The sequence below is a fragment of the Morone saxatilis genome, unplaced genomic scaffold (assembly GCF_004916995.1).
Source record: "Morone saxatilis isolate NCDOM2014 unplaced genomic scaffold, NCSU_SB_2.0 Contig19, whole genome shotgun sequence".
NCBI lineage: Eukaryota > Metazoa > Chordata > Actinopteri > Moronidae > Morone > Morone saxatilis.
This window is the reverse complement of record NW_023339751.1, coordinates 11,884,902-11,909,881: the sequence shown is the minus strand read 5'-3', so window position 1 is coordinate 11,909,881 and position 24,980 is coordinate 11,884,902. Positions and strand designations below refer to the sequence as shown.

The window sequence follows — 24,980 nt, the reverse complement described above, 5'->3', positions numbered from 1 at the left end:
ACTCAAGAGTTTTATGCCGTGTGTGTGTGCTGCTTAGTTTGCTTTCTTCAGTGTTTAATATGACTCATTATAGGTCCTCTGTTTCTATCCTCAGCGCCCTTTAGAGAAGCCGGATGGCCTGGATGTTTCTGACCAGAGTAAGGAGCACCCACAACACCTGTGCGAGAAATGTAAAGTCCTGGGATACTACTGCCGCCGTGTGCAATAATCATCTTTATTCAGAGTCAGAGAGCAACAATTGTGTCCCAAGTCCTGTTGCTCATCCTCCATCAAGGCTGTTAACTTCATCCCTTGCCTTGCCCTGCCCTGCCCAGGTTTCCCACATCCCCGCCCTGCAAGCAACATGGAGTCCTTTCCTCCTCACGACTTCCCTTCCTCCTCTCAGAAGCCTCACATATAGACGGTAGCTCTAACCTTCCCTTCTTTCTGTCCCTCTTCTCAACCACCAGTGGAACACAGATTTTTAGTCATTATGCTTATTTTTGTTTTAGTGACAGTATTGAAGATTACATCCAGGAATGAGAGGAACGTGTTAACTTAGAATCAATATTTATCTCTCAAAGTGCTCTTCATCAAAAGCAACAAAAATTGCCAACATCAGTGACTTTTTTATGCCTCATGCAAAAACCACATAACCCCATTGACTCGATGTTAAACAACAGCTAATCATTGTATTGAGGAATTAGCACCAGGCATATATTTCATTGGTGTCACTGACAGTATTGGTCTCAATAGATTACCTCGCCTTGGGGTTTGTTGGCTTTGTGTTTACGGAGATCAGCCTTTCATTTACCTGCCAAGTGTAGTGTGTGGTAATGTGATGAACATTTAACCAAGGCCTCTCATGACGGTATAATGTATACGAGGCCTCTGATGTCTTGCCGTATTAGGGTCAGCAGCACATCTTATTAACTGTGAATTAACCGAGGGACAATGTGCCATACATCCCTAGCTTACATTTGGCCTATTTATTTTCTTGTCGTCTAGTGTGCAATTTGAATTTTAACTGGGACATAAAGAAATGTCTTTTGTATGTTTGTATATCACATTATTGTGTAATTGCTTCCACATGTTTTTAGAAACTACTGTAGGTTCAGTTGCGTAGAGTCGCTCCTTGTTTAGATTTAGTGCGTCGCTAACAGATAAGGTTTCATTCACCCTCTGTAGAGTATTTTTGTCGCCACACAAATTCACAATTATCTAGTGTTAGAAAGGTATAGCTGTAAGATAGGTAAGTTGTGTTAATTTCAAATCACAAGACTGTCAACTGAGAAGGAGCTGTAGGAAAACAACAGTAGTTTCAGTACTAATGATCTTGCCATCCACAAAGTTTCTTGCCAGGGTCGAATATCGCATTTTTCAAAGCAATCGAAAATATGAACTGCTTTCCAAAATTTGATTAGCATTATGAAACATGATTGTACTGTTCACATGTAAAGCCTGGTTGGATTTTAACCACAAAATAGTCAAACTCAAAGAAGATGTTTGAAAGAGATTCAGAAAGATATTTGAGTTCACATTTAGTGCCAGTTGATGCCTCGTAGCCTTAGTGGAGTCAGTGGAGCTGAATGGAAACTTATCCAAGGGCTTGCACCCTTTAAAACTATGTCCAAAGGCTGATTGCAGTGTAAAGAGAGTCTAGAGGGGGGTGAAGCTTTGGAGAATGATTTTTAGGTTGTTTGAGAGAAACAATAAGATTTAATATAGAAGAAGGTGATGCTGAAGATTCAAGGATATATTGAAAGTGATGATGAATTAAGTTTACACTTATATTCATTTTCTATGAACATAAGTGCCTACTATTATAAACCAATGTCTTTAAAGAAAGAGAAGTACACATCCTGTTTACATATATCACTGTGCAGACCTAAAGCACTACAGAAGAAATTAATGTAATTTTAACTTATAGAAACCTGCCTTATAAGGAATCTTGTTATAAGAATTGTGAACTATTTTATATGTACTGTATTTCTAGCCTTATAAAAGCTGGTGACTATATTTTATACTGTAACATACTGTATGTGCCTTAAAAAGATTCAAATCATTCTGAAGTATCAGGACATGGAGGCCATTTGAAATTGGGAAAAGACATGTGGGGATAGGCTCAGAGTTGGAGCAGTAATATGTGCATGTGGTAACTGTGATGCATAGTAAGTTTAATGCAGGTTCAAGATGTGACAAAGGACAAGAAAATGATACAGTTCCTCTATTAGCAGTTTGAACTGGCATGGTGGGTGTTCGCTTCAATGCAGTTTGCTGGGTTGGAGGCACAGGCTGAAACAGCATTTCCAGCTGGCAATAACAATCGTACTGTGGTCTGTTGTCATGGAATATCAACAAAGATGTTATTTCTTAGTCGATCCTCACAACAGAACGGAGTCGCACATGAAACTGTGGACCTCACTCTTTGTTTTTTTTAATCTATTGTCATTGTGTTTATCCAAGGAACCCTGGGTTTTGTCAAAAAATATACATGTTCGCTTGCCTTAGTGGGAGAGTTTTCAGTGGCCGATAACGGTACCGCACACTTTAGGGAAATTTAGCTAAATTCCGTCTGTAAACTTAAAGGGGCACTCCAGTGATTTAGTGTTGCAGTTCCACAATGTTGAGAGACTTGCATGAGACACTAAAGAATGGTATTTACTTTTAGTAATGTAGCTCAAGCTCCAAAAACAATGGATCATTAATTTCCCATAATGCAACTCATAACATCTTTCAGTAGAATTTCACAGCCTATTAAATGCCACATCTTTCAAACTCTACATCAAATGTTAGTAACAATGGCTTTTTGGTATTTTTCTCAGACTTGACAAAGCTCCTCCAGAGCTACAGAAGACATTATACAACTGTTTTCACAGTCCGAATAGTATTCACTGCGACGGGTAAACTGAACTTCAAGAGTAAAAGTGATGGAGTGCCCCTTTAAAATAAGGAATTGGCAGATGTGCATCTATATTACCATAAGTTAAAGCTAAGCTGAATGAAAGATTCTCCTTTCAGCCCGTTACTGTTGGGAACAATCCATTTTTCTTAATGTTAACATCATCTTTCTTTTGCTCCGTGTGATGACACGAACCTAACAGGTCTTTACATCTGAACCTTATTGTGACATCACACCATGTGGCTGTAGTGAGAGGAATAGATACCAATGATGCCTTATGAACTAACCTCATACACAGGTAACAGTGTTATTGTGATTCAGAGTTCTGGCAGAACAGAAATGAGAAATCCTGTTAGAGAGTTTGATTCCGCCCAGAGACATGTTATGAGGAGGCCATTTTAAATGGCAAATCAAGAGCCAATGGAAGCAGTTGATACAATACATTTGCAAAAAAAAAAAAGAAATCTCTGCTTTCAGACGTAATGTCTTGAATTACATATACTTGACTTTTCTAGTACCTTTTCAGTTCAAATTTGTTATTTTCTATGAATGAGATGTGTATTTTGGAACACTTAATAGATGTTGAAAATTTTAAAGCAATCTGCAAAAACTCTAGAGTTATTTCCCTGACAAAGATAAGACTGTTTTATGTATATATTTGATGGCCATTGTTTTCAAGGATAGTAGCTCTTTTAAAGTGTTATGCAATATTGAAGCTTTTTTGTGTGAAGAAGGGCCTATTGCTGAGAAATAAACAAAGCTGGGAGTTTTTTTCTTTATGTTTTACAATAATCTGAGGGGTTATCCTGCAGAAATATTTATGGAAAGATTTTTTACAACACTTTTTGTATAGAATATGCAACAAAGTTACACTAAGAAGGAAATATTGATGTCTACATAGAATATTATAAAAAAAAAAAAGCTGGTACATAATTAATACCCTTTCTCAACTATAAGCCATTGTATTTTTGTGTTTTGTTTTATGATGTTATCAGTGTTGAATAACCCACAATGTTATTCACTTTGCTATGTGTAACTAATTATGAGCTGCCATTTACATCCATACAGTCGCATGTATTCATTTTGTAAACAATATTATGAAGATATATTGTGTTAACATGCAGAAATCATTTTTTTTTAATTAGTGACGGATACTCACCACTGTATAAGCACATTAAACTGTGAGATGTAGTTTGCTTAAAGCAGCAATGACAAGAAACTATTATAAAATGTTACGGTGTTATTAGTAGTTTAGGGAGTGTATACTTTTGTCAAGAAAGCGTGTGTGACAAAGAACTGTTTTAGAGTTTGCATGTGCATGCGTTTGGTTTTGAATGAATTATTTTGTGCAATGTATTACTTATTTAAATTACAGTAGTTTGCTACAGTACATATTGTTTTTAACATTATCAGCAACTTCTGATTGTTATTAGTCCTGAAGTATTTCATTTACCGCTAGTGTAGCCTCTACGAATAATACATATTTACTGAATGTAATGTGTTAACACTTATGTGGTCAATTTGGAAAGTTGTGTTTGTATTCTTTACTGTCTGTATCACTTGAGATGTTTGTAATGCAATATTGCAATAATGTAATATTTGAATTGGACAGAACACAGGCGTGAGGAAGACAATGATTTTGGGAAACAAGGACAGTCATGGTTTCGAGAGTAGACCACAGGTCTGTTTTTCATGTCCATGAAACGGCATTCCAAAATGTGCCTTATTTGTTAGTTGGGAAAACATTTTAGTGCTATAGTGCTGTCGAGAGTTTGATGAATAAAAGTTATATTCAGTTAGAACTGCTTGGATTATGTGGTTTCATTTGTTTGGGCCCTCTGCTGAATTGTTGTTACCAGTAACTGGGAGGTGTTCACTCTGGAGTTTGATTTCAGCCAAAAACTACACATTGTTTTCTGAGAGCTCCTGTCTGTATAATATTCATTACAGAGTACATGTTTTCATCGTCACACTGTACAGTGTCTTTCAGTACAAACTCGAAGTCTTACGCAAGACTGGAGCATATAGATTACGATAAAGAGGCTTCTTTAATGGATTATTCATGGGGGTTGTGTAATGCAGAAGGCAGAGACTCGTAAAACTTTTTCTTCACTTTCCATGAAAGTGCTGAAAGACATCAGACACATGGAGCTGACAGGTCTTGATTTCCACACTTCGAGTCAAACTGTGGACAGGAAAACCAAAACACACAAAAAAAAGGACACCCACTGACATGGGTGCTGTGTGATAAATGTGGACATTTACAGCAGAAGAACTAACGTGTACCAGTTGTTAAGATGTCATTGTTTTGCATGTGTATTAAATGTTGGCCACAGCACCACCGTCTTTTGAGCCAAGTTTCCATGCACAATATTGGACGTGCATTCCAAATAACTAAAACTAAACCAGAGGGTGGGGACCCAAATTATATCAAGTTTGTTACAACATCTCTAGCTCAAACAGAGTGAGAGCTGAAAAGTCTCTATAGCAACAACGTAATCTGAGAATTCAAACAAACGGTGGAAGGTCAGCACGCATATGGTTTCATTTAGGGGCAAGAGCTGCTTTTTCACGTCGCTTCATTATTTACTTTCATAAAGTATTAGCTCGATAAGCAGCACCACCCAGTCTCTGGTTTTCAGACGTGTCCTGGCCTCCTTCTCTCTCGCTTTCTCCTCCAGACGCTCTGGTCTTTAAGTGAAGAGGAAGAGCAGCCCACATACAAGCCGAAGACATTTTCAGGTTCCTTTATGGCTCCAGCAGATTGAATCATGTGCATTCACCGTGTCCAATGAGGCTATAGCCCACAGGTCTATCATCTGTCAACTGCATTCATGTGATATTTCAGCTCCACTGTAGGTGGATGTCACATGATGTCACATCCTGCTCTGATGGACAGGAAGTCAGTCATGCAGGAGAACCGGTGTCTAAAAAAAGCTGCTGGATCATTTCCAGGAAGCTTTAAAACCAGCAGGGCTGGTGGCACATGAGAGCAAATGTCCTGTACTAAGACCAGAGCTGGTAAAATCTTAAAATGGTCATTTATTTGGCAGTAAATATAGAGTAATTGCACAATAAGAACATTTTATATAGTGGTTGACGTGTACACAAAGTAGATGGATCGAGTTAAACTGTAGAAAAGCAAGATATCTGTAGCAACTAAGATAAAAAGATTTCGAATTTTAACCCTCAGTCTTTCCATTATTAGTGTTACTTATAAGCAAACAAAAACAAACGTTTCATACCTGATTTTAAGCCTGAAATGATAAATATATGCATCTTTTTTACTTCATAATTAACAGTAGAAATATAAGATTTTAGGGTAGAACAGAACCACTTGTGACAGTTCCTCCTTCAACGTATCATGAAAATGGGATGGAGGATAAAGTAAATACTAAATCGCTGCATACTGAGTCATCCGACAGAAGTCCACGTGTGAACTTAGGTGTTATTTGATCTCCCCACAGTCAGTGATGACAATTTTCTTGATCACACCGCCGTCATGTAAACCAAAAGATTCCATCTTGGTGACCACATCCATACCTTCCTTCACCTGCCCGAACACCACGTGTTTCCCATCAAGCCTTTCAAAAGAGAGACAAAAAGGGACTTCAGCAACAGGTGAGTGATTCCGATTTGGACGTGGTGAGACTATGAGCTGAGAAGACTGGTTAGAAAGTTCTACAAAGTACTTACCATTCAGTTTTAATCGTGGAGATGAAAAACTGGGAGCCGTTGGTGTTCCGCCCTGAATTCGCCATTGAAAGTGTTCCTGCAGAAATCAAGAAGCCAACAAGTAAATCAATTAAATGTCATGCAGTCAACAACATCTTGACCTCTTTTTTTTTTTTTTTTACCACTGAGCCAATAACATTTTGGCCTGACTGGCAAAAGAGAAGCATGACTCGAGTGAACAACTGTCTTGGGGAAGGCCCGTTACTCTTCTCTGAAACTGACGCAAACTGTGATTATGCAACGCTCTGAAACGAAGCACCAAATAATCAGCATGTGGGTGAAGTTTATTCAAGGGAGGAGTTATTTGGATTAGTGCATGTTGTCTCACTTAAAAAAAGTAGGTCATTCACCTGGGGATTGCAAAATCCATATAGGAGGTGGGTTTTTAGTGCGGCACGAAATTAGGCACTGCCATCTAGTGGAAAGGCAGCTGTATTAGGATACAGACAAAAACCTGGCAGATTATTCTGTTAGGAATGGAAGAGACATGTATATCAAAATATACACAAGAGTTGCAATTTATAATTTCTTCCTTCACTGATTCATTTGTGATTACTTTTTTGAGTTATTAGGCCTTCAGTCTTCATAATGTAAAAAAGTAGCTGAATTATTTGTTCATTATCAAAATTGTTGATTCCCCTTTCTGTCTGTTTTTTTTAACTCTGCCACTTCACTTCACACTTTCAACAGCCTATAGTCCAAAACAGAATGGCTATATGTGAAATGATGATATGTTTGAATAAAAGGTTGTTTGTTTTGTCCTCTAAACAAAGATAAAGTAGTCTTCCATAAACGTATTAGGTGAGGAGATGTACCTGGACCAGTGTGTTTTAATTTGAAGTTTTCATCTTTGAACGTCTTCCCGTATATAGATTTCCCTCCTGTGCCGTTGTGGTCGGTGAAATCTCCCCCCTGTAACAGAAAACACAGTAACAGTGAACATGGCACACACTTTGCCCCTTATGTGCACCACCTTCATCGTAAAGCTCACCTGACACATGAACTCAGGTATGACCCTGTGAAACCCACATCCCTTGTATCCGAAGCCGTGTTCGCCAGTGCACAGTGCTTTGAAGTTTTCTGTGAAACGAGTCTTGCTTATTAATATTACAACAAGTAGCCTACAGATAAACACTTCTCCAGACAGCGACTGAAACAAACGCAACTCTTGCTGAGGAGCACGACTAAACATACCTGCGGTCTTTGGCACTACATCTGCATTCAACTGTAAGATAACACAAATCACATTGAGATTAATGCACGGCTGACAACGCTGCACAGAGCCTTTATGTGAACACATCTGAGTGCAGCTGAGGCTAACGCTAGCTAACGTTAGCCAGCCAGCTCGCTACCTCGATAGTGATTCTTCCCAGAGGCTCACTGTCGGCCTCGACGTCCAGGAACACGACGGGGTTCTTGGCGGGGCCTGGAGAGAACAGCCTCGCAGCGGCGATGCCGGGGGGGCTGTACCTGATGCGTTTCTTTATTTGTAACATCGCTGCTCAGCCGACAGGGTGGGGGGTGGAGGGTGAGGGAGGGAGGGAGGGGGGGGCTACTGTAAGGCCATGGGCGCTGCTGGTGTTTACGTGTGACGTCACAGGGACCGAGCGACAGTCGTACAGCGACACCACGTGGGCGGCTCAGGAAGTGAAACACAGCTTGAGAGAGAGTTAAATAAATAAAGATCCTCATATAAAGGTCCACTTTGCTTTGAGTTCATCTCTTTACGGCGCCTTAACCATCACCATGGCAACTAAGCAACTCCATCCAGGATGGACAGATTTGATGTTATGCTTAAACTTGTATGAGTTATTTATTTTCTTTCTCAAACTGGCGTTTTTATGAAAAAATGAAGCAATTCAAATCTATAAAGAGGAAAAAATGCAATATTTTGCTGTGACTGTTTTTGAGATGTACTCTACTGTTCAGTACTAGGCTATTGGACTGACGTTATGCTCGTCTCTGTCAGTGCTGGGCTCCATAAAAGTAGCTTTTCCATTCTGATATCATTTGCATTAGTGCAATTTGCATCGCTTTCAACGGCTCGCTGTGATGAAAAACAGCTCAGCTTTTAAACAAATACTCATTTGACCCCGAAGGGCTGTGCTACAGTGCCTTCGTGTATATTCAGGTACAGGATTGGCAATGGTTTGTCTGACGTTTTATCAACTTTAGTGGTCATACTGTATGTGAAACTATATATCACTACAGGAGAGGCATGATGACATTAATAATTCTGTTCATAATAATCAGTTCACAAATTTAACTCCAAACATAATTTGACAAACAGTGATGCCTTTAAAACTGCAAATGCATGATGCTTTTTAATATTTCTTAACCACAATGAGGGGTATAATTATAAGGCAAATATCAATGATATTTTCACGGATCATCACCAGGTGTTGCAAAAGTTTTAACCAAGAGGGAATTTGGTCATCGACATTATCGGTGTCAGTATTGTGATCTCAGGTACACTGAATCAGCCGTAGCCGTATGGTTTGTTTGCCTGGTAGCTGTTGATTATTTGCTACAGTCTTTTAATAAATCGACATGCTTTCTGTATTGATTTCAGCTTACAGGATATTAGATGAATTTTTGCTTTTCTAGATTTAACAATACCCTTTTTACTAAAACCTTGTGAATTAAATAATAAAATGGTTAAATAAGACCTCTTTCACAGCAGACATTTTGACCTGTCACAGTTGTTACTAATAACATTAACAATGCCAGCATGCACAATACCAGGACTCTCAATCCAAAGCAGCTGAATGGAATTCAGCCATTGTTAATGTTATTACACACAACTAAGCTTTTACTACTGTGACATGTCAAAATGTCTTCCATGAAAATGACCTATTGGTTATTCTGTGCCATTCCAGCTTCATTCTATGTAGTTTATCATTGAAGATATCGGATTGTGCAGCACAAAATTACCGTCCTTTTGATTTATGTAATACATGCTGGTTGCACTTTGTATGTCAAAAGACACAGAGGCCATTAATTGTGTTTCATCTGAATACATATTTATTAGATAAATATTAGGATGTCACGTCATCTAACTACATACAGATTTGCAAGACTAAAAATCACAATGTTTTTCTGACCAGTTTAGAATATGAAATGATTGTACATAGAATGTACAAAACCAAAGAGACAACTGCCACTTGTTGTGCCAATCACTTCAGATTGTACCTTTATAGCATTTCTTGCCAAATTGCATAAAAATTATAAATTTGACAAAATTTTTTACAAACTGTAAATTTGGAAACAACCCTTAAGAGCCACTCAAGCTCAATGTCTCCAAGTCCCAATTATACCTCAAAAGGTTTTAATAATTTTGTAGCACCTTTATAAAGTACACAGGTAATAGAGAAATACACAGAAATTTAATATTACACAAAGGAAAAATTTCTTTTTTTCTTGGAAACCCCACGTGGAGGGGCACATAAAGTATCTTACATAAATGAACAGGCGTGGTTAGAGAGGTCTGCACAGACGCAATCAAACACAGACTCATTTTGCCAATTCAATGTCTGACAGGAGGATGGAAGCTTTACAAATTTCTAAATACACTATGCACACTCCCCCTGGAGAAAATGAATACATTTCTGTTAACGTGTCTCTATTTGTCATTTACATTATATACACATATCCCTTACATACCCCACTCCACCCCACCCCCAACCCTCTGCCACAACCTCCCCTTGTAATGCAAATGTGGGGGGGTCTCCCCCAAATTTCATTTTACAATAATTGCATTCGCTTTTAAATTTCAACTCAAATTTCCAACGTCTGCAATCAGACAGTACAATTTGTGTCGCTCAAATTACAAGACTTGAATTTGTGAAAGGTCACACTTACAGTTACACACTGTGTAGGGAAATAAAACATCCCACTGCGGCAGTGCATTGTCTTTAACAAACATATAGACGAACACAAACAACATCTGATCCTTCAACTGTGTTATATGCAGGTGATGTGATCAATTTTGAAGATCAGTCAAGCCATATTTGGTTTTTCAGATGGATTATGAATCTCAAATGGGGGGAACTTTTATACAACAACATACAGTATACTTTTAAATCCATTGACTGTACTGCATAAAACTGTAAACCAAATTATACCTGTCATAAAAACACGGGACAAAAATAATAACTTAAAACAACATAAATTGTGATGAAAATACACAAATCATGTTCACACATTTTTGCTAAGTATGGTTATCAAAAAGCTCATTATTAGGCCTCAAAACAATCCAGAAGACATTTTGCACATTCTCACTTTAAATAAAGAGGATGAGGTCACTTGTTCCAATAATATTAAACAAATCACTTTTGGAGGAATTTAGACCTCTAAGCTGCATTAACAATCTTTTAGACAGAAAAAACTGCTAATTTAAAGCTGACTGATATATATATATATATATATATACAGTATATATAATATATATATTATATACTATATATATATATATATAAATAAGAGGATAAAACAAATCCTCTCAGAGCAAAGCAAATATTCCTTTCCACTGATGCATTGTCAGAGGGTAATGGAAAAACTGTACACAATACACAGGTACTCATTACAAGGCCAGTGAGAGTGCATTTGGATCAATTCATTACAATATTGGACTGGTTATAAGGGATTCTGTGTGTGTTTGTGAGTGCGTGAGTGTGTGTAGTCCTTGACAGACATTACAGTACCATGTAGTTGCCAGTAATAGATAGGTACAGTACTGTACAGTCACAAAGTATTCACAAAGGGTATATACAACAGCTCTGGAAACACTGTTGGATCATGCAGGATGTTTTTCCCCAAAAAAGATGCAGTTCAACAGTAACAAAACGACAAAAGGAAAGATCAGTACAATCACACAGACGTTTCTATAAAATACAGTGATTTAAAAACTTCTGTAGACGTCTGTAGGATATTGAAATCCTGCTCTTACACCAACATAACATATCCAGGCCCAACACCTTAGAAAAGCATAGGACAACTTTGGTGATGTGTATCTGATTAATTTCAATGTGAGACAAACATAAAAAAGGACATCAATAATAAAAAAAACTGATGAATTTGAAATAAAATAATAAATATAAAGATGAGAGAAAATGTTTTGATCAAGCACGTTTAGGCTGGACAAAGACAACAGGAGCCATTGGCACACATGCACTTGTGAACAAATGGTGCTGAATTTGATGAGGAAGAGCGAAACATTACAATAAATACACAAGAACAACTGCAGACTGGCTGGAGAAGAAGAACTGAGTCAGCTCTTAAAGTGGACTGTGTTCGCTTTCTTCCATTCAATAGATTTCTTTCCTCCTCTGCCTCAGACTTTCTCTCCCCGCTGTCTTCCACATACACTCGCAGGCAAACAAAAGAGGACATGTAAACATACACACACACACACACACACATACATACAATAGGTATATACACCCACTGACACACACACTACATTGCACAATGTGCTCTCATTTCCTCTGTTGACACTGGAGGACGTTTTAGCTCGTCCTTTCAGTGCTCTGATTCTCATGAGTTCCAGTTATTCAACTGTCACACACAAACACACACACTCACACGTGCACACAAAAGTCTGGGGGTCAAAGGGCATGGCATGTGCCAAAGTTTTGGAAGAACACATTTCAAATAGGTTAAAAACACTCTTACAAGACAATGCTTTTTTTTTCACAAAAGGAAAATTAAAAAAAAAAAAAAAAAGAAAGCTACAACACTTCTGTCTCTCCCCTGTGTTGTTTACACATGATGATTATAGCTGCACAGTTTTCAGTTGAAAAGTCACAAATATCATATATGTATATATATAATATCACTTTAGTGCCCGCCAACATGGCTGAAAATGGTGTGTTTCAAGTCAGGCGGTGGAACTGGTGCGTGGAATCTTTACACGTGGAAAAAAAACAGGGTGCAGGCATGAGTGGCGTTCCTGCTTTCTCCCTTGGAGTTCCCAAACAGGCGCCTCTTTTCAGCCACGCTCCTATGCCACACATTATCTGTTTAGAGACTGTGTACATGTGTGCGTGTGTGAGCATAGGAAGCTGCTCGAAGTGTTGATAGGAGCTCAGTAAGGTGTCTGTGGACGGACAGTCAAACACATCACGAACCCCGTAGGTGCAGGAGCATTTGTATGGGAGGCGAAGGGCTAGTTGTTCTCGAAGAGGGAGAGAAGGTCGTCATTGCTGTTGGCGGGAAGGTCGGGGGGGTCAAGGTATGATAGTAACTCGTCTGGGTTGGCCAGCTCCGGAAGCAACTGCGGATAAAAGGCAGAAAGAAATGATCAGAGGCAAGGCTAAATAACCTGATAATATATTTATCTATGTGATGCCGGACGACTTTGAGTCATGCTCAAGTGTCTTGTCAAAGCCAGTGTACACATAAACACAGCTACCACTGCTCAGAAGCAATTTGAAAGTCAGACACAAACAGAGCACACAGCAAAGAGATGAGGGCAGCTGCAGCAGACAATGTTAGCTGTTAACAGGTAGCTTATGGTGCCCAAAAGCGGGCACACTTACATCCAGGGAGGGTTCAGGCATATCCTGGGCTCCCTGACCCATCTGCCCGTCTGAGGAGGAGGGGTTAAAGTTCAGATCGCTGTGGGGGTGACTGTTCTGCCCAGGCTGCTGAGGCTGCGGCTGAGGCTGCGACTGGCGAGGCGGCTGCGATGATTGGCCGCTGTGGTGCAAGGGTGGCCCTGACTGGCCACTGTGATGTAAGGGCAGCCCTGTTTGGCTGCCGGGGTGGGGAGACGCATGCAAGATCTGCTGCATGGAGTTATGGGACTGATCGGGATGGGACATCTGCAGGTGCAAGAGGGAGACAGAGAGCCAGAGAGTGTGAAAAATAAAGAGCAGGACATAGAGAGAGAGACACACAGAGAGAGTGAAGGGGGGAGTGTTAAGGGGCGGGGAGGGGGGTTGCGTGGGAAGAAAGAGAGGAAAAGCGAAATGAGTTCCAGCGTGAATAATATGGAACAGACCTTCTAAATGGAAGCTGTGATCAGCAGACATGTACAGCTGCAACATTATACGATGACATGAGCATGTGAGCATGACTGAGCACACATGCTGGCCAGAGGCACAGGCTGCACCTTGTTCAGATAACAAATCTCTTATTTCAGAGTGGCACAGATTGTCTGGAGATTTTCTTCTATAAACTAAGGTACCAAATTATGCCACAGGACAAAATAACTAATTAAGAGCCTTGAAGCTTAAAAGCCAGACCAAACCATTTTCTATTCCTATGAACATACTTTATTGGTATAGTGGCATGGGAAAGCAAGCAGCCCTGGAAGTCGACCCTACTTACTGCATCATTCATGCCGTGGTTAAGGGGCTTGTCCTGGGAGAGGAGACCACCGGGTCCATCTGGGGGGTGGGAGAGTTGGGGGCCATGGATGAAGTCACTCATAGGGGGTCCTCCTCCACCTCCTCCTCCACCAACTCCACCACCGGAAGGGTTCCCGTGAGGGAAGTCGAAGTTCCCTTGGCTGTGGTAACTGTTTCCTTGAAGGACAAAAGAATGAAACACGTTTTTGTCCAGAGGCTAACAGCAGTCTGGCCTTGTTAACTTGTCTGATGTGTCCTTACTGATGCAAAAAGTTATCTTTTCAAAGTGGTTAAATAACAAGATATACACATTCTACTCAATGAGCTTAGAACATTTTAAAACAGGTTCAGCAAAAAGCTCTGCTTGGGGCTGTTTCTTTGTTTTATGCACTAGAGACACTTCAGTAGTTCCTGCTATAAAATGAAAAACAGCTCACTTTTAAACAACTAAGCTGACTATCCTGTTCTGGATCCTGGCTGCTTTTCCTTACCTGCCCCAGGGTAATCTCCCCCGTTGCCACTAGCATGGTGACTAGGGTGTGGGGGGTAGGGGCTGGGACCTGCTCCATGGCCAGGTCCAGGTCCTGGGCCAGGTCCAGGCCCTAGCTGGGCGATCATGTCCATCACATTGGGCATGGTCATCTGACTGGGGCTCATGGTCTTAAAGCGCTTGGCAAGTGGTCCGTCAGGGTCTTCTTTGATGTGTACCTCAGACTTAATGGGGACAGGTCTCCAGCTACACGTAGGGTCTATAGTGACCTCCTCAAACTCTGAACTATTAAAGTAGAAAGAAAGTGTGTTTAATTTTGAAACAATGGATTTGAAACAAAGTTATTTGTGGATTTAGCAGAAGAAAGAAGAAAAAACTACTTACTTTTGAATGGCATTGAGGATTCCCCACATGTACTGGTCCACCTCCAGACCTTCTAATAATGCTGTTTTACTGAAAGGAGAAAAAAATCATTAGATTCAATCTATTAGACGTATTTTTGATGAGTGATCTAAACCTTACGTCTCCGTAAAACAAACAACTTTTTACTTACTTGCACACAGGACACCTCCATGTCCCCCTTTCACAATTGAGCTGTAAGTACGACTCTAGATCGAAGCACTGTGGAGAACAATATCACAGTTCATTAGAAAAATCTTCTGCCATTCACAGGGACATGTGACATTAACAATAAAGTTTTACCACCTCTTTAAATCGGAACAAACCTGGACATGTTTGCAGTCATGACCTCGTGCAGGTAGCTGGATGCGTCGGAAGGTAATGGGACATTTCAGCGACACTTTAATGGCCGTCTGCTCCACGCCGTCTTCCCCGTTAAGAGTGGTGTTGCCTGCAGAGGCCGCCACACTGCTGAAGTTCCTCTTAACTGAAGGGACAAGGCGTTTCAGAGGAAAGGTATTACTTTGTGAACAGTTGCAAGAGTACTTAAAGGCCCATTTTAAAGCAAACCATAAGGAGAAACAGGTGTAAGCTTGTGTAATTAAGATGTACTTATGCATAACTACACTAAGAGACAAAATGAGCCATACTCTTGGTGATGCAGTGTTCTGCAGGAAGGAGCCTTTTCTTCAGGAGCCCCTGGAGGACGGATCGCACAGATGGCCTGTGGACCAGCTGCAGCACAAACAGGTGGGACTGCAAAGCAACACAAGAACATTAAAACAAACAGAAGATAAACGGAAAGCCGATTTAGCACAACGCATATACTAAGTTAAATTATCTGTGTGATAATCATCCCAGCTGATCTTTTTGCTGAAAAAAGAATTGCATTTCTGTACTGTTTGTAGTTAGAAATATGTGTCTACTCACACAACAGCAGGCGGTGACTGTAATCTGGATGGTGTTTCTTCCAGGTTGGCATACATGCTTCAGGTGCAGCGGTTTGTGGGAAGTTTTGTTGTCCCCCCTCTCGATGGTGAGGGGCGTAGCATTCACGCTGACCTGGACGGAGGCTGGCCAGTTGGTGTTCATCTGCCTGTCTTCGTGGTGGTAGCACTTAAACTGCAGCTCAAGGTCTGACCTGTGTAACAAAGTGCAGATTCTGTGAGCATTCAGCTTAAAACAATCTCAATCTCTTACTGTAATACAGTAAATAATAGCATGTTACGTTAAAGATGTGTGATTTAATATGTATTTTCAACAGTTTACATAAAATTATTATATAAAAGCAGACAGGAAAAAAACTAAAATTTAGTCAGAGTAATTCCCTCTATATAAAATTTATGACAAACATGCCACGTTTCATAATTATGTTACAATTGTGGTGCAGACTGTATGCAAACATAGTGGAAGTGGGGGCTTGTGCGGTGGTGCTACCTCCACATTAGGGTCTGGTGGACGGAGGGTCGCAGGTGGAAGACGTGGTTACTGACAGCCAGGTTGTGCTCCAAGCGAAACGGCTCCAGCACCACTCCATCTCTGACAGGGAACGTCAGCCGCAGCTCCTCATTGGGGTTAGCTGAGAAGAAAAGCAATGGGGGTCGACTTTTAATCTAAAACTGATAAAGTCCTGCAATGCATTAGATTAAATAAAAAAGCTGGGGTACTCACTCGGAGGGGGCGGTAGCGCTGTCATATTTGGTTTCATGTCAGGTGGAAACGGGGGCTTCACATCCTGGTTTGGCGACAGGTACGGAGGAATACCACTTCCCGGGGTCATAGGAGGTGTGGGGTTTCCAGGGACCGGGGAGTGGGGGTAGGTACCGGGCCTGGGGGGCTGTAAAAGCCAGGAAAGTATAATAATGAAAACATCTGTGTAACTCATTTAACATACATGACTGGGTCAAATTTACCACAAAGGTCCTTCTGAAAACATACCCCATTGCCTTGGCCGTAGGAGTATCCACCTCCAGAGAAGTTGGTGCTCTGACCATTGAAGGGCTCTTGCTGTAAAGGAAATAAAAAGAAATAATAATTTTTTATATAGTTCTTGATAGCAATAGCACCAGGCATACACCATGTAGTTTGTTGAATGTGCTATAAATATAACTTGTAATCTGTCTGTCCATGTCTAGTGCATGCTGGGATAGGCTTTGCTCCCCCTTCTTCCCCTATGTCGCAGTAAGTTGTTGTAGAAAATTGAGATATGTATGAATGGTGTGGCATAACAGACCTTGTAGTACTGGCCCATGGGCATGCCAGGTGGGTACTGTCCTTGGCCCTGCTGCCCTGGCATCCTCTGGCCGGGGTAGTTAGGAGATGGCAGCGGCCTGGAGGCATTCGATGTGGGGTACTGGCCCTGCTGTGGTGGGAACTGACTGTTTGGCCCGTACTGCTGACCCCCGTAACTTGCCTGTGGAAAGAGGGTTAAAGATGAAGACTTTAAACGATGAAACAGAGGGAGAGGTTGAGGTCTAGTTATAAAACACCTAAAGTTCTATAATAAAAAATACAAAACAAAAATGAATATAAATCTCAACAGATATGCTGTCAATGGTAGAATGAACAGGCAGCTGAGGTATTCTGGTGCAGCATCTGCTATACACTTTTATGCGAATAAGTGGCAAAATGGAAAACTGTAATAAACCTCGGATTTCGGTTTGGATTTTACTTTTAAACCTGGAATGTGTAAGTCATAGCTTTCTGGTCTGATGTTCAGAAACCTCAGCACATCATTTACCGTCAGTTCCACAGCAGCTCTCTCAAATCAGAGATGAAACACACGTATCACTCCTGCTGCTGTGTGATGACTACAGGTGTGTCAACTGCACAGGAAAGATCTGACATTCTACAAGTTGTTGTGGGAAACTGACTCATCAAACAGAACAGATCAGTTTTTATGGAACTCCGGCTCATGTGGATGATATCACTGGCATGAATCTTACTCAGTCACATCAAAAAGCGTATTTTGATGCACATATTGATCTGTAGTAGATGAAAGTAAGCATAGCAAACGGAAAGAGGAAAAACTTACATGAAAGATGTGAAAAGTAAGAGAGATACAAAGTGGTCTGGTCTAGACTTTAAATAAAGGAAATAAAACCGTGTAACCCATAATCTCCAGATTGGTTTAATTATTGGATGTTTCCGCTCACCTCTCCAGGATATGGCCTTTTCATCCCTTGCATCGGTATGCCCTGTCGAGGTCCACCAGGGTACCCTTGCTGAGGCATCCTTTGGCCGTGAGCTCCAAAAGGCCCCATGCCTGGGGTTCGAGCCTGGTTCATGCCCATGGGAGGCCCACTCATATTAGGGTTGTTCATGGCTGATCCCATGCTGGCTGGATTCATACCTCCAGGGGGGCCTCGTGGGCCAGGCTGGTTCATGAACTGGCTATTGTAGGCCTGAGCGGGGCCCATTTGGAACGATGAACACATCTGGAGAACAGAAGGATTTAGTGTTAAATATGATTATTTTGGATTTCCAGCAGGTGGGTGGGTAATAGGTTCCTGTGTATATTTGTTTATCTATTTTGGTAAGTGGTTACAGCTGTAAACATCTGTTAGCAGGTGTGTACTGTACCTGTCCATACTGGTTCATATCTTTATTCTGGGTTTCCTGCAGAGCTGCCACCGTGGCCGTTGCCGTGGCCGTTGCTGTAGCAGCAGCAGCAGCGACAGCAGCAGCTGCAGCAGCGGCGGCTGGCTGGGTGAAGTCACCAGGGGGACGTGAGTGGGAGGTCATTCCCATACCTCCTGGAGGGGCATTTGGGCCTCCAGAATAACTAAAAAAAAAAAAAAACACAGAGCACATGTTTTAATCATTATGTTACATTTTATTGCTTCATTCTTTTTTAAAGAGAGTCGCTCTCTTACCTTCCGCTGTATCCCCCAGGACCTCCAGGGTAGCCAGGCCTGCCGTACATGCCCTGCTGCATGTACTGTTGGTTGGAGCCTCCCTTGTTTGGAAACTGTTGCTGCTGAGCATTGAACTGGGGTGAGTTGATCCCTGCTGCACTGGCAGACATACCTGATCCCATAGGGTTACCTCCAGGATTCATGGGGTTATTGCTATTTGCCATTGGGTTACCTAGCACCTGGGTTTAATAAAGCGTGACACAGGGAGATAACATATCCATTAGGTTTGTAAATGAAACAAAGGAGATCAACCTTCTGAGTCAAGTATTGATTGTGTGTAGAGCTTATATAATGACAGACTGGATGCTGTTCATGCATAGACATACCTGACTCTGTGACGTATTGGTCACACCCCACACTGTTGTAACCACAGACAATGACCCAGGGGGCTGGTTGGTGTTTTGTTGCCAGGGGACAGAGTCATAGGGAAATGATCCATCACTGGAAAGTAGATCAAAACAAAACATGTGCCTGATGTCACTTGAAGTTTCAGTTGGCCAAGAAAAGTACCAATAGAAAGCCAACAGAGTTGAATATCCGTCCAAAAATGTGAATAATTTGGGAATTCTTCTTGCCAAAATGTTAGGCAATTTGAAGGATTTGGCATTCAATTTCAAAACACGTTTTCAGCCAGGACATGTGCTAATGGCTGCACAGTGAGATGAGTAAAAAGCTCCAAATGAGCTGACAAGGGGTTGCATGCTCACACACACACCACTAAAAACTAAATATGATTCAATTATTTCTTTGAGTTGTTGAAATGCCTTTGGATATGGATAGGTAGGGAGCAGTTGGAATGTTTAACATTCAGATTTAAAACAAATATCAGGGCAAAATATGAGAGTCTGTTACATATAATAAACAAGCTTAATCCTCATGGGGAGAGGCAAGTGGCCAGTGGAGTGGGAAGGAACTGCTGTTTTTGGAGAGCAGCTTGTTTTTGCTCAGAGGTTAGCTCTTGGAATGGACGACGTGTTCAATATTTCCTCATAAAGGCACAACATTATCCCAAGATCCTCAGCAGAGGCAAACAGGACTCTTGGCTAACTAGAGGCTTTCTTAGAGAGAGAGAGAGAGAGAGAGAGAGAGGGAGAGAGAGACATGAGCACACAATGTTCTCCAAAGACATTACTTCACAGCTCTCTTCCCTGCCGGTTTGTCACTCCACCCCAAATCACTTCGGCTCCACTCGAAGTAATTCTGGCTCTACTCCAAACAATGGGAATCTTGTGTGCATTGGTGTGTGTGCATTAGGTGAGCACTGAATGCAAGATAATACCTTAATAAAGACCAGAGCCAGTACTGAACGCTGTCTCTTAAAGATACTAAAGCGAACCTTAGTAATGGTTACTGAATTAGTTTGGTGGTATAATTTAAGAGAATGCATCTAAAAATCTAAGGAAAAAGGCAGAGAAAGGGGACATCAAAAGCTACCTTGAAAAACTCCTGTGAAAATAATGGCAGGTACTTTTCAGTTTTGGTACCTCTACCACTTAGTCTGTCACAGAAAATTTTAAATCTTTAATTACATGCAACCATACAATTTTCTTTTCTTTCTCTATTTCTTTTGTTTATATCTCTCTTTTTCTACATCTTCCTTGATACATACACCTCCCTACATACCCACTTACCCACATCACTCATCAAAACTCACACCACCAACAAATACTTCATTAAATTTGTTGTGCTTTAGTGACTGTTATTGTCATTGTATACATGTTGCGTTAACCTCTGTTTAATCACCTGTTGTGTGATGCTATTTCTCACAATAAAATAAAAATGCCTGCATTGTAACACTATGTAGCATTTTTGGTAGAATGCATATGTTTGAATCTAAAAGCAGAGTGACTGGACACATAGAGGAACTCTTCTGTAGGCTGTAGCTTGTTGAGATCCAAAATTAAAACATTGAAAACTATGGCAAAAAAAAAAAAAAAAACACAGTTGAGAAAATCTTTATTAACACTATATATGTGGGTTTTTAAGTCAAGAAGTTTGTGTTGCTGAATAAAAAAGTTGCATGTCAGCTGTCTGTTTGCAATGTGATTTTGTATTAATGTCTATCAAAGGGCTTAAGTCAGATTGACTGAGTTAACCCCACTGTTGGCTTCTCCAACAGACAGGTGACAGAGGGCAACCATGTCTCACTCTAAGTATCTATAGCTGGTGGTATTAAATAAACTAGTACAATGTCAAGGTTTTTTTCCTTTGGATATTATGTATGCGTGGGACGGATGTAGGCTGGAGCTGATGTTGGTGTGTGCGGTGGGTCTGTGTGAGCAAATCACTGATTTGTGTTGTGAAAATAATCATAAAACTAGTATTGGATGTATCTGAGGTATTCTACATTGAAGTTATTTAAATGCAAGTGACTCATATCTTCCAGTTCACAGCTGCCCTTCGCTGATTTCATGGTGCATAGTTTAATTTGGCCTTCATACTAATCTTTTTTGCTCCTTTTTTGGTTATATGGTGAACCCGGGACAAAAAAAGCTTCAATTTGCTGGTAAGGTAGAAAAACAGTACCCTTGAACTGAAAATCTGGGGTTTACTGCAAGATAAGCACAGTCTTCCTTCATCTGACAGGAGATGTGTCAGAGACTCCCCACTGACCTGTGTGTGAGGCCGGGCTTCATGCTGTTCATGCTGGGCTGCATGGGGACTTTTCCCTGCGGTTCGTTCTGCCTGTTCTTCTGGTGACGCAGCAGGAGGAGACGACCCAGCTCCTCGCACCACGACGACAGCAGGGCTGCAAGGAGAAAAACACACAGACACACACATATGCACATGCGTTAGTCTCTCCTCGGCGCTCAAACACACATACACACACGTATGTCTGCATGGGTCTGCGCTGTGTATTCATGCAGCTTCAAGTGCATGTTTAAGGTTCTATGTGTGAATGATCAAATGGGAAAAAAAACATTTTCTTCTTAGACTACACTTATACTTTGTCAACCTCAAATGAATAGATTTAGATCAGTGCCGTATACTAAATTGCATGCTTGTGTCCAGAGCCTGGATCGCTAAAGCCTCCAGGGGGCAGCCTAACTCAATGAACCTACATCGATTATTTGCCTGTGTGGATTTCACAACAGTTACATCACACCATCTCTACCTGCACAGTAAAATATAAACTGAAATCGTTGTACAGCACCAAGGACCTCCCAGTTTTTCTGCCACAGAGAGGGAGAGGCTGAAATGGAGCGTGGGAGCCAGACAGAGACAGAGTGATCGGGGTTACGGATATGATCTATGTAGGAAGGGAGAAATGGTGATATCTTTACTCTCCTCCACTTTCTTCATCACCACAACGCGGTTCTTCTCCACATTTTCCATGTCCTCGCAAATCTCTAAGGACTAATCATACTGTGCAGCATTCTTATCCTCCTCATGAGGACAAGAGTTGAGATATTTTATTTTGTCGTGCCAATGATGTGCCAATTTTATTTTATTTTCGCCAATGCCAATCAACTTGTCTTTCTTGAATCAATCATCAGTCTTGTGTGGCTTATTTAAACACGCTGCAACTTGATTGTAGAAAGTTGTCTTGACAAACAAACAAAGGAAAGATTACTGTGTTCAGTACCTAATTAAATAATTTAAGATGCTATTTTTAGCCTTGTAGACCCAGATACACCAGCTTTCAGGAAGTGCTGTTACCAGGGTTGGGGTTTCAAGAATGTAGAGTTTTTGAAAATGTTGGTACCCTGAAGAAAGATGATTGGCTTGGCACTGTGAAGGCCACAAACACACAAATGTCTTCTAAATGAAATTAAAAAAAAAAAAACATTGTGGTAAATGGAAAGATATTAAGCAATTGATTTTTTTTAGCAGTCTATAGTGAGTTGCGCCATCTGTAACCTTACGATACACCAAACCTATATTGCTTGAGCTAATAATGTATATCTGATCCGACAAGATACTATTTACAAAGACAAACAAAAAAGGGAGAGGAGAGGGGAAGAACAAAAAAAGAGAGGAAAGGAATGAAGAACAAAGCGGAGGAGCAGTAACATTTTCTTCTGGAGGGTGGAGAGAGCCAAGCCTCCTAGTTAAAGAGGAATTATTCCACCCTGCCATTACAGAGAGCTTATCTCCCCACTAAATCACCACCTCCACACCGAGGGACTGTCTCTTCAACTGGCAACCCACCATTTAGACCTAAAGATCAGCTTCAAGCACAAGTGATGGAGTCGCTCTAAGAGTGAGAGAGAGCTATAGAGACGCAGAGGAGAAAAGAGAGCGGTGGTGACTTATCATATCAGTGTGGCTAAGAGCGACCAAATCTAACAAGCGGCCAAGGCCAGAAGTCAGTCATAATAGAGTGAGGGTCCGCTCGGAGGGACATGCATATTTTAGCAAGCTTAGTGCAGTGTACATGACCTTGTTTTCACCTCACAGTCAGCCTGTGTTAAAACCCCCTGCCAACACCATCACACACCCACAACTACCACACGCTCTTTACTCGGCATTAAATGCCGTTGTCCATACTGCCCACACCCACATTCCTCTCAGTCATTTTTTACATTTTCTGTTGACAAGTTTAAGTTCCATTGTGAACCATCTGTCTAAGCTATTATTAATTAAGGTGTTTTGTTAACTTCGCTGATAGAGTACAAGAGGATCTGATGCCAAGAGCACAGCCAACAAACAACATGAGAATATAAAGACAAAGTCTGTCTTGTTTTTACTATTCCCATTTCATTTACACTCAATCCACATAGTTGAACCACACACTTGCTACTGAGGGCTCTAATAGCTGGAGCTGAGTGAGTGGAGATGAGCCAAGCCAAACTACTTAAAAGCTTTCTGTTAAAAACTTATTTCCTCTATCTACCCTCTATCTTTGCATCAGTGGCTTCCACAGTCATAGAACAGGTCCAGAGTGTTTATTAAAACTATGCAGAAAGTAGAAAAAAAGCAGATGAACTAAGCTTTACATGATACATGATGCCAAGTTGAATCATTGTAAACCAAAGTGCTGACAGTTTCTATCACAATATTGACTTACAACATCCTAAAATAATGACTTTGCTTCCTGAGGAGCAAATTGTGCAACAGGTGAGGTTAAAGACAGAAAATGGTTCTGGTTTTTCCTCCTCACACACAGCGAAATGAACTCTGCATGTAGTATGAATATTAAATGGCGAGCTTAGCCTAGCTTTGCCCAAACACTGGATATCTGGGGGATTGAGTAGCAGCTCTGCAGAACGTCAGTGCTATTTGATAATGCGTTGACCTGACAGTTTACAGTTGAGTAAGAAAGTAGAGAGACATAGCTTCTGCGTGTAACATCAGGCTTATCGGGAACTGGCAGTGTTGCCTGAGGGCGCCTTTTTGGGTTTGTTGGTCTAATATTGACAATGTTTTCATCCTGATTACATACAAAATAACACAAACGATAACACTGTAGTTTGAAACCTGCCTGTAGGAGGCTGTGAAGAGGAATCAGTGGGCTACATCTGGTATTTTGTTTCTTTGTTAATAACAACAATTGTGTCTGTTTAAATATGGAAATTACATCACAGTTTACTTAGACATGCCATCCCTCGTCGGAGATGTTTAAAGGTGTACTTCCATACCTTTGAGAAAAGCTGCTGCTGATCCCGGTAATTGAGTTTATCTAGGCTAATTTCGCCATTCATGCCTTTAAACTGCAAGCAGAGCCATCAAAATGCATCCATGACTGCATAAGAAGCATTTCCAATTATCCCTTTAAATACACGACTACTGCTCTGGGTAACACTCAAGGCTTAGTCTGAAGCTGCTGTGTCATGTTCAGGTCTTTTTATTGGGTTCTCTGTTACCATGACACAGAGACCTCTCCCTAACAAGTGGCCCGTTCTGTCCTCTACCAGCAGAGAGAGCAGAACATAAGCTGATTTTTCAGGAAACTCTCCTGACCCACTGCGAACAGCTCAATTTCTTAAAAGCTGCAGCTTTTAATTGAGTAATGCCCAGAGACATATGGGCCCTCCTTACTCAGGCTGTATTTAATGCTGTATGGGTGACTGATAGCAGGAGCCCCGGCTCATTCTCACTTCACCTCTCAGCCCCTCTGGGAGCAGCAGGGAGGGAGAGTAAGCCCTGGTAACAGGCTGCAAGGCCCATTAACTAATGACAGAGTATGTGTACAAGTCCTCTTTTACAAGGAAACCCCAATGCTAATTACTATGAACTCTCATAGTGCTCTGTGTGTGTGTGTG

The 24,980-nt window shown here is 41.0% G+C and overlaps 3 protein-coding genes across 4 annotated transcripts in view; 1 reads left to right on the top strand and 2 right to left on the bottom strand.

Annotated features, from left to right (window-relative positions):
• zcchc24 (zinc finger, CCHC domain containing 24) overlaps positions 1-4,683 on the top strand; it is a 33,662-nt gene extending 28,979 nt beyond the window's left edge. Inside the window, exon 4 of the mRNA XM_035664036.1 lies at positions 95-4,683. Within this exon, the coding sequence (XP_035519929.1) occupies positions 95-208 (114 nt within the window). The 3' untranslated portion in view covers positions 209-4,683. The remainder of the gene's footprint in view (positions 1-94) is intronic.
• Positions 4,684-5,903: 1,220 nt separating this feature from the next.
• On the bottom strand, positions 5,904-8,152 carry ppifa (peptidylprolyl isomerase Fa). The gene is made up of 6 exons (XM_035664037.1): positions 7,969-8,152; positions 7,811-7,841; positions 7,608-7,696; positions 7,432-7,528; positions 6,578-6,653; positions 5,904-6,465 (listed from the first exon to the last, which is right to left on the bottom strand). The coding sequence occupies exons 1-6, from the start codon at positions 8,110-8,112 to the stop codon at positions 6,330-6,332; spliced, it is 573 nt and encodes a 190-aa protein (XP_035519930.1). The 5' UTR covers positions 8,113-8,152; the 3' UTR covers positions 5,904-6,329.
• Positions 8,153-11,096: 2,944 nt separating this feature from the next.
• zmiz1a (zinc finger, MIZ-type containing 1a) overlaps positions 11,097-24,980 on the bottom strand; it is a 94,278-nt gene continuing 80,394 nt past the window's right edge. For both annotated transcript variants that reach the window (XM_035663885.1, XM_035663886.1), the window contains 18 exons: positions 21,388-21,523; positions 19,101-19,215; positions 18,733-18,953; positions 18,440-18,641; positions 18,013-18,294; positions 17,091-17,270; positions 16,796-16,864; positions 16,529-16,694; positions 16,295-16,436; positions 15,788-15,998; positions 15,508-15,613; positions 15,184-15,344; positions 15,012-15,079; positions 14,843-14,911; positions 14,460-14,743; positions 13,949-14,145; positions 13,156-13,440; positions 11,097-12,890 (listed from right to left, as the gene is read on the bottom strand). In XM_035663885.1, coding sequence (XP_035519778.1) covers positions 12,783-12,890; positions 13,156-13,440; positions 13,949-14,145; positions 14,460-14,743; positions 14,843-14,911; positions 15,012-15,079; positions 15,184-15,344; positions 15,508-15,613; positions 15,788-15,998; positions 16,295-16,436; positions 16,529-16,694; positions 16,796-16,864; positions 17,091-17,270; positions 18,013-18,294; positions 18,440-18,641; positions 18,733-18,953; positions 19,101-19,215; positions 21,388-21,523 — 3,002 coding nt within the window. In that variant the 3' untranslated portion in view covers positions 11,097-12,782. The remainder of the gene's footprint in view (positions 12,891-13,155; positions 13,441-13,948; positions 14,146-14,459; positions 14,744-14,842; positions 14,912-15,011; positions 15,080-15,183; positions 15,345-15,507; positions 15,614-15,787; positions 15,999-16,294; positions 16,437-16,528; positions 16,695-16,795; positions 16,865-17,090; positions 17,271-18,012; positions 18,295-18,439; positions 18,642-18,732; positions 18,954-19,100; positions 19,216-21,387; positions 21,524-24,980) is intronic.

What these genes read in the sequence shown, in the direction of transcription:
- ppifa (XM_035664037.1), bottom strand. Translation starts at nt 8,112, where the DNA reads ATGTTACAAATAAAGAAACGCATCAGGTACAGCCCCCCCGGCATCGCC. An exon ending in TACCTGAGTTCATGTGTCAG is followed by an intron (nt 7,529 to 7,607) that starts GTGAGCTTTACG and finishes TTTCTGTTACAG; the next exon opens with GGGGGAGATTTCACCGACCA. An exon ending in ATTAAAACACACTGGTCCAG is followed by an intron (nt 6,654 to 7,431) that starts GTACATCTCCTC and finishes TGATTTCTGCAG; the next exon opens with GAACACTTTCAATGGCGAAT.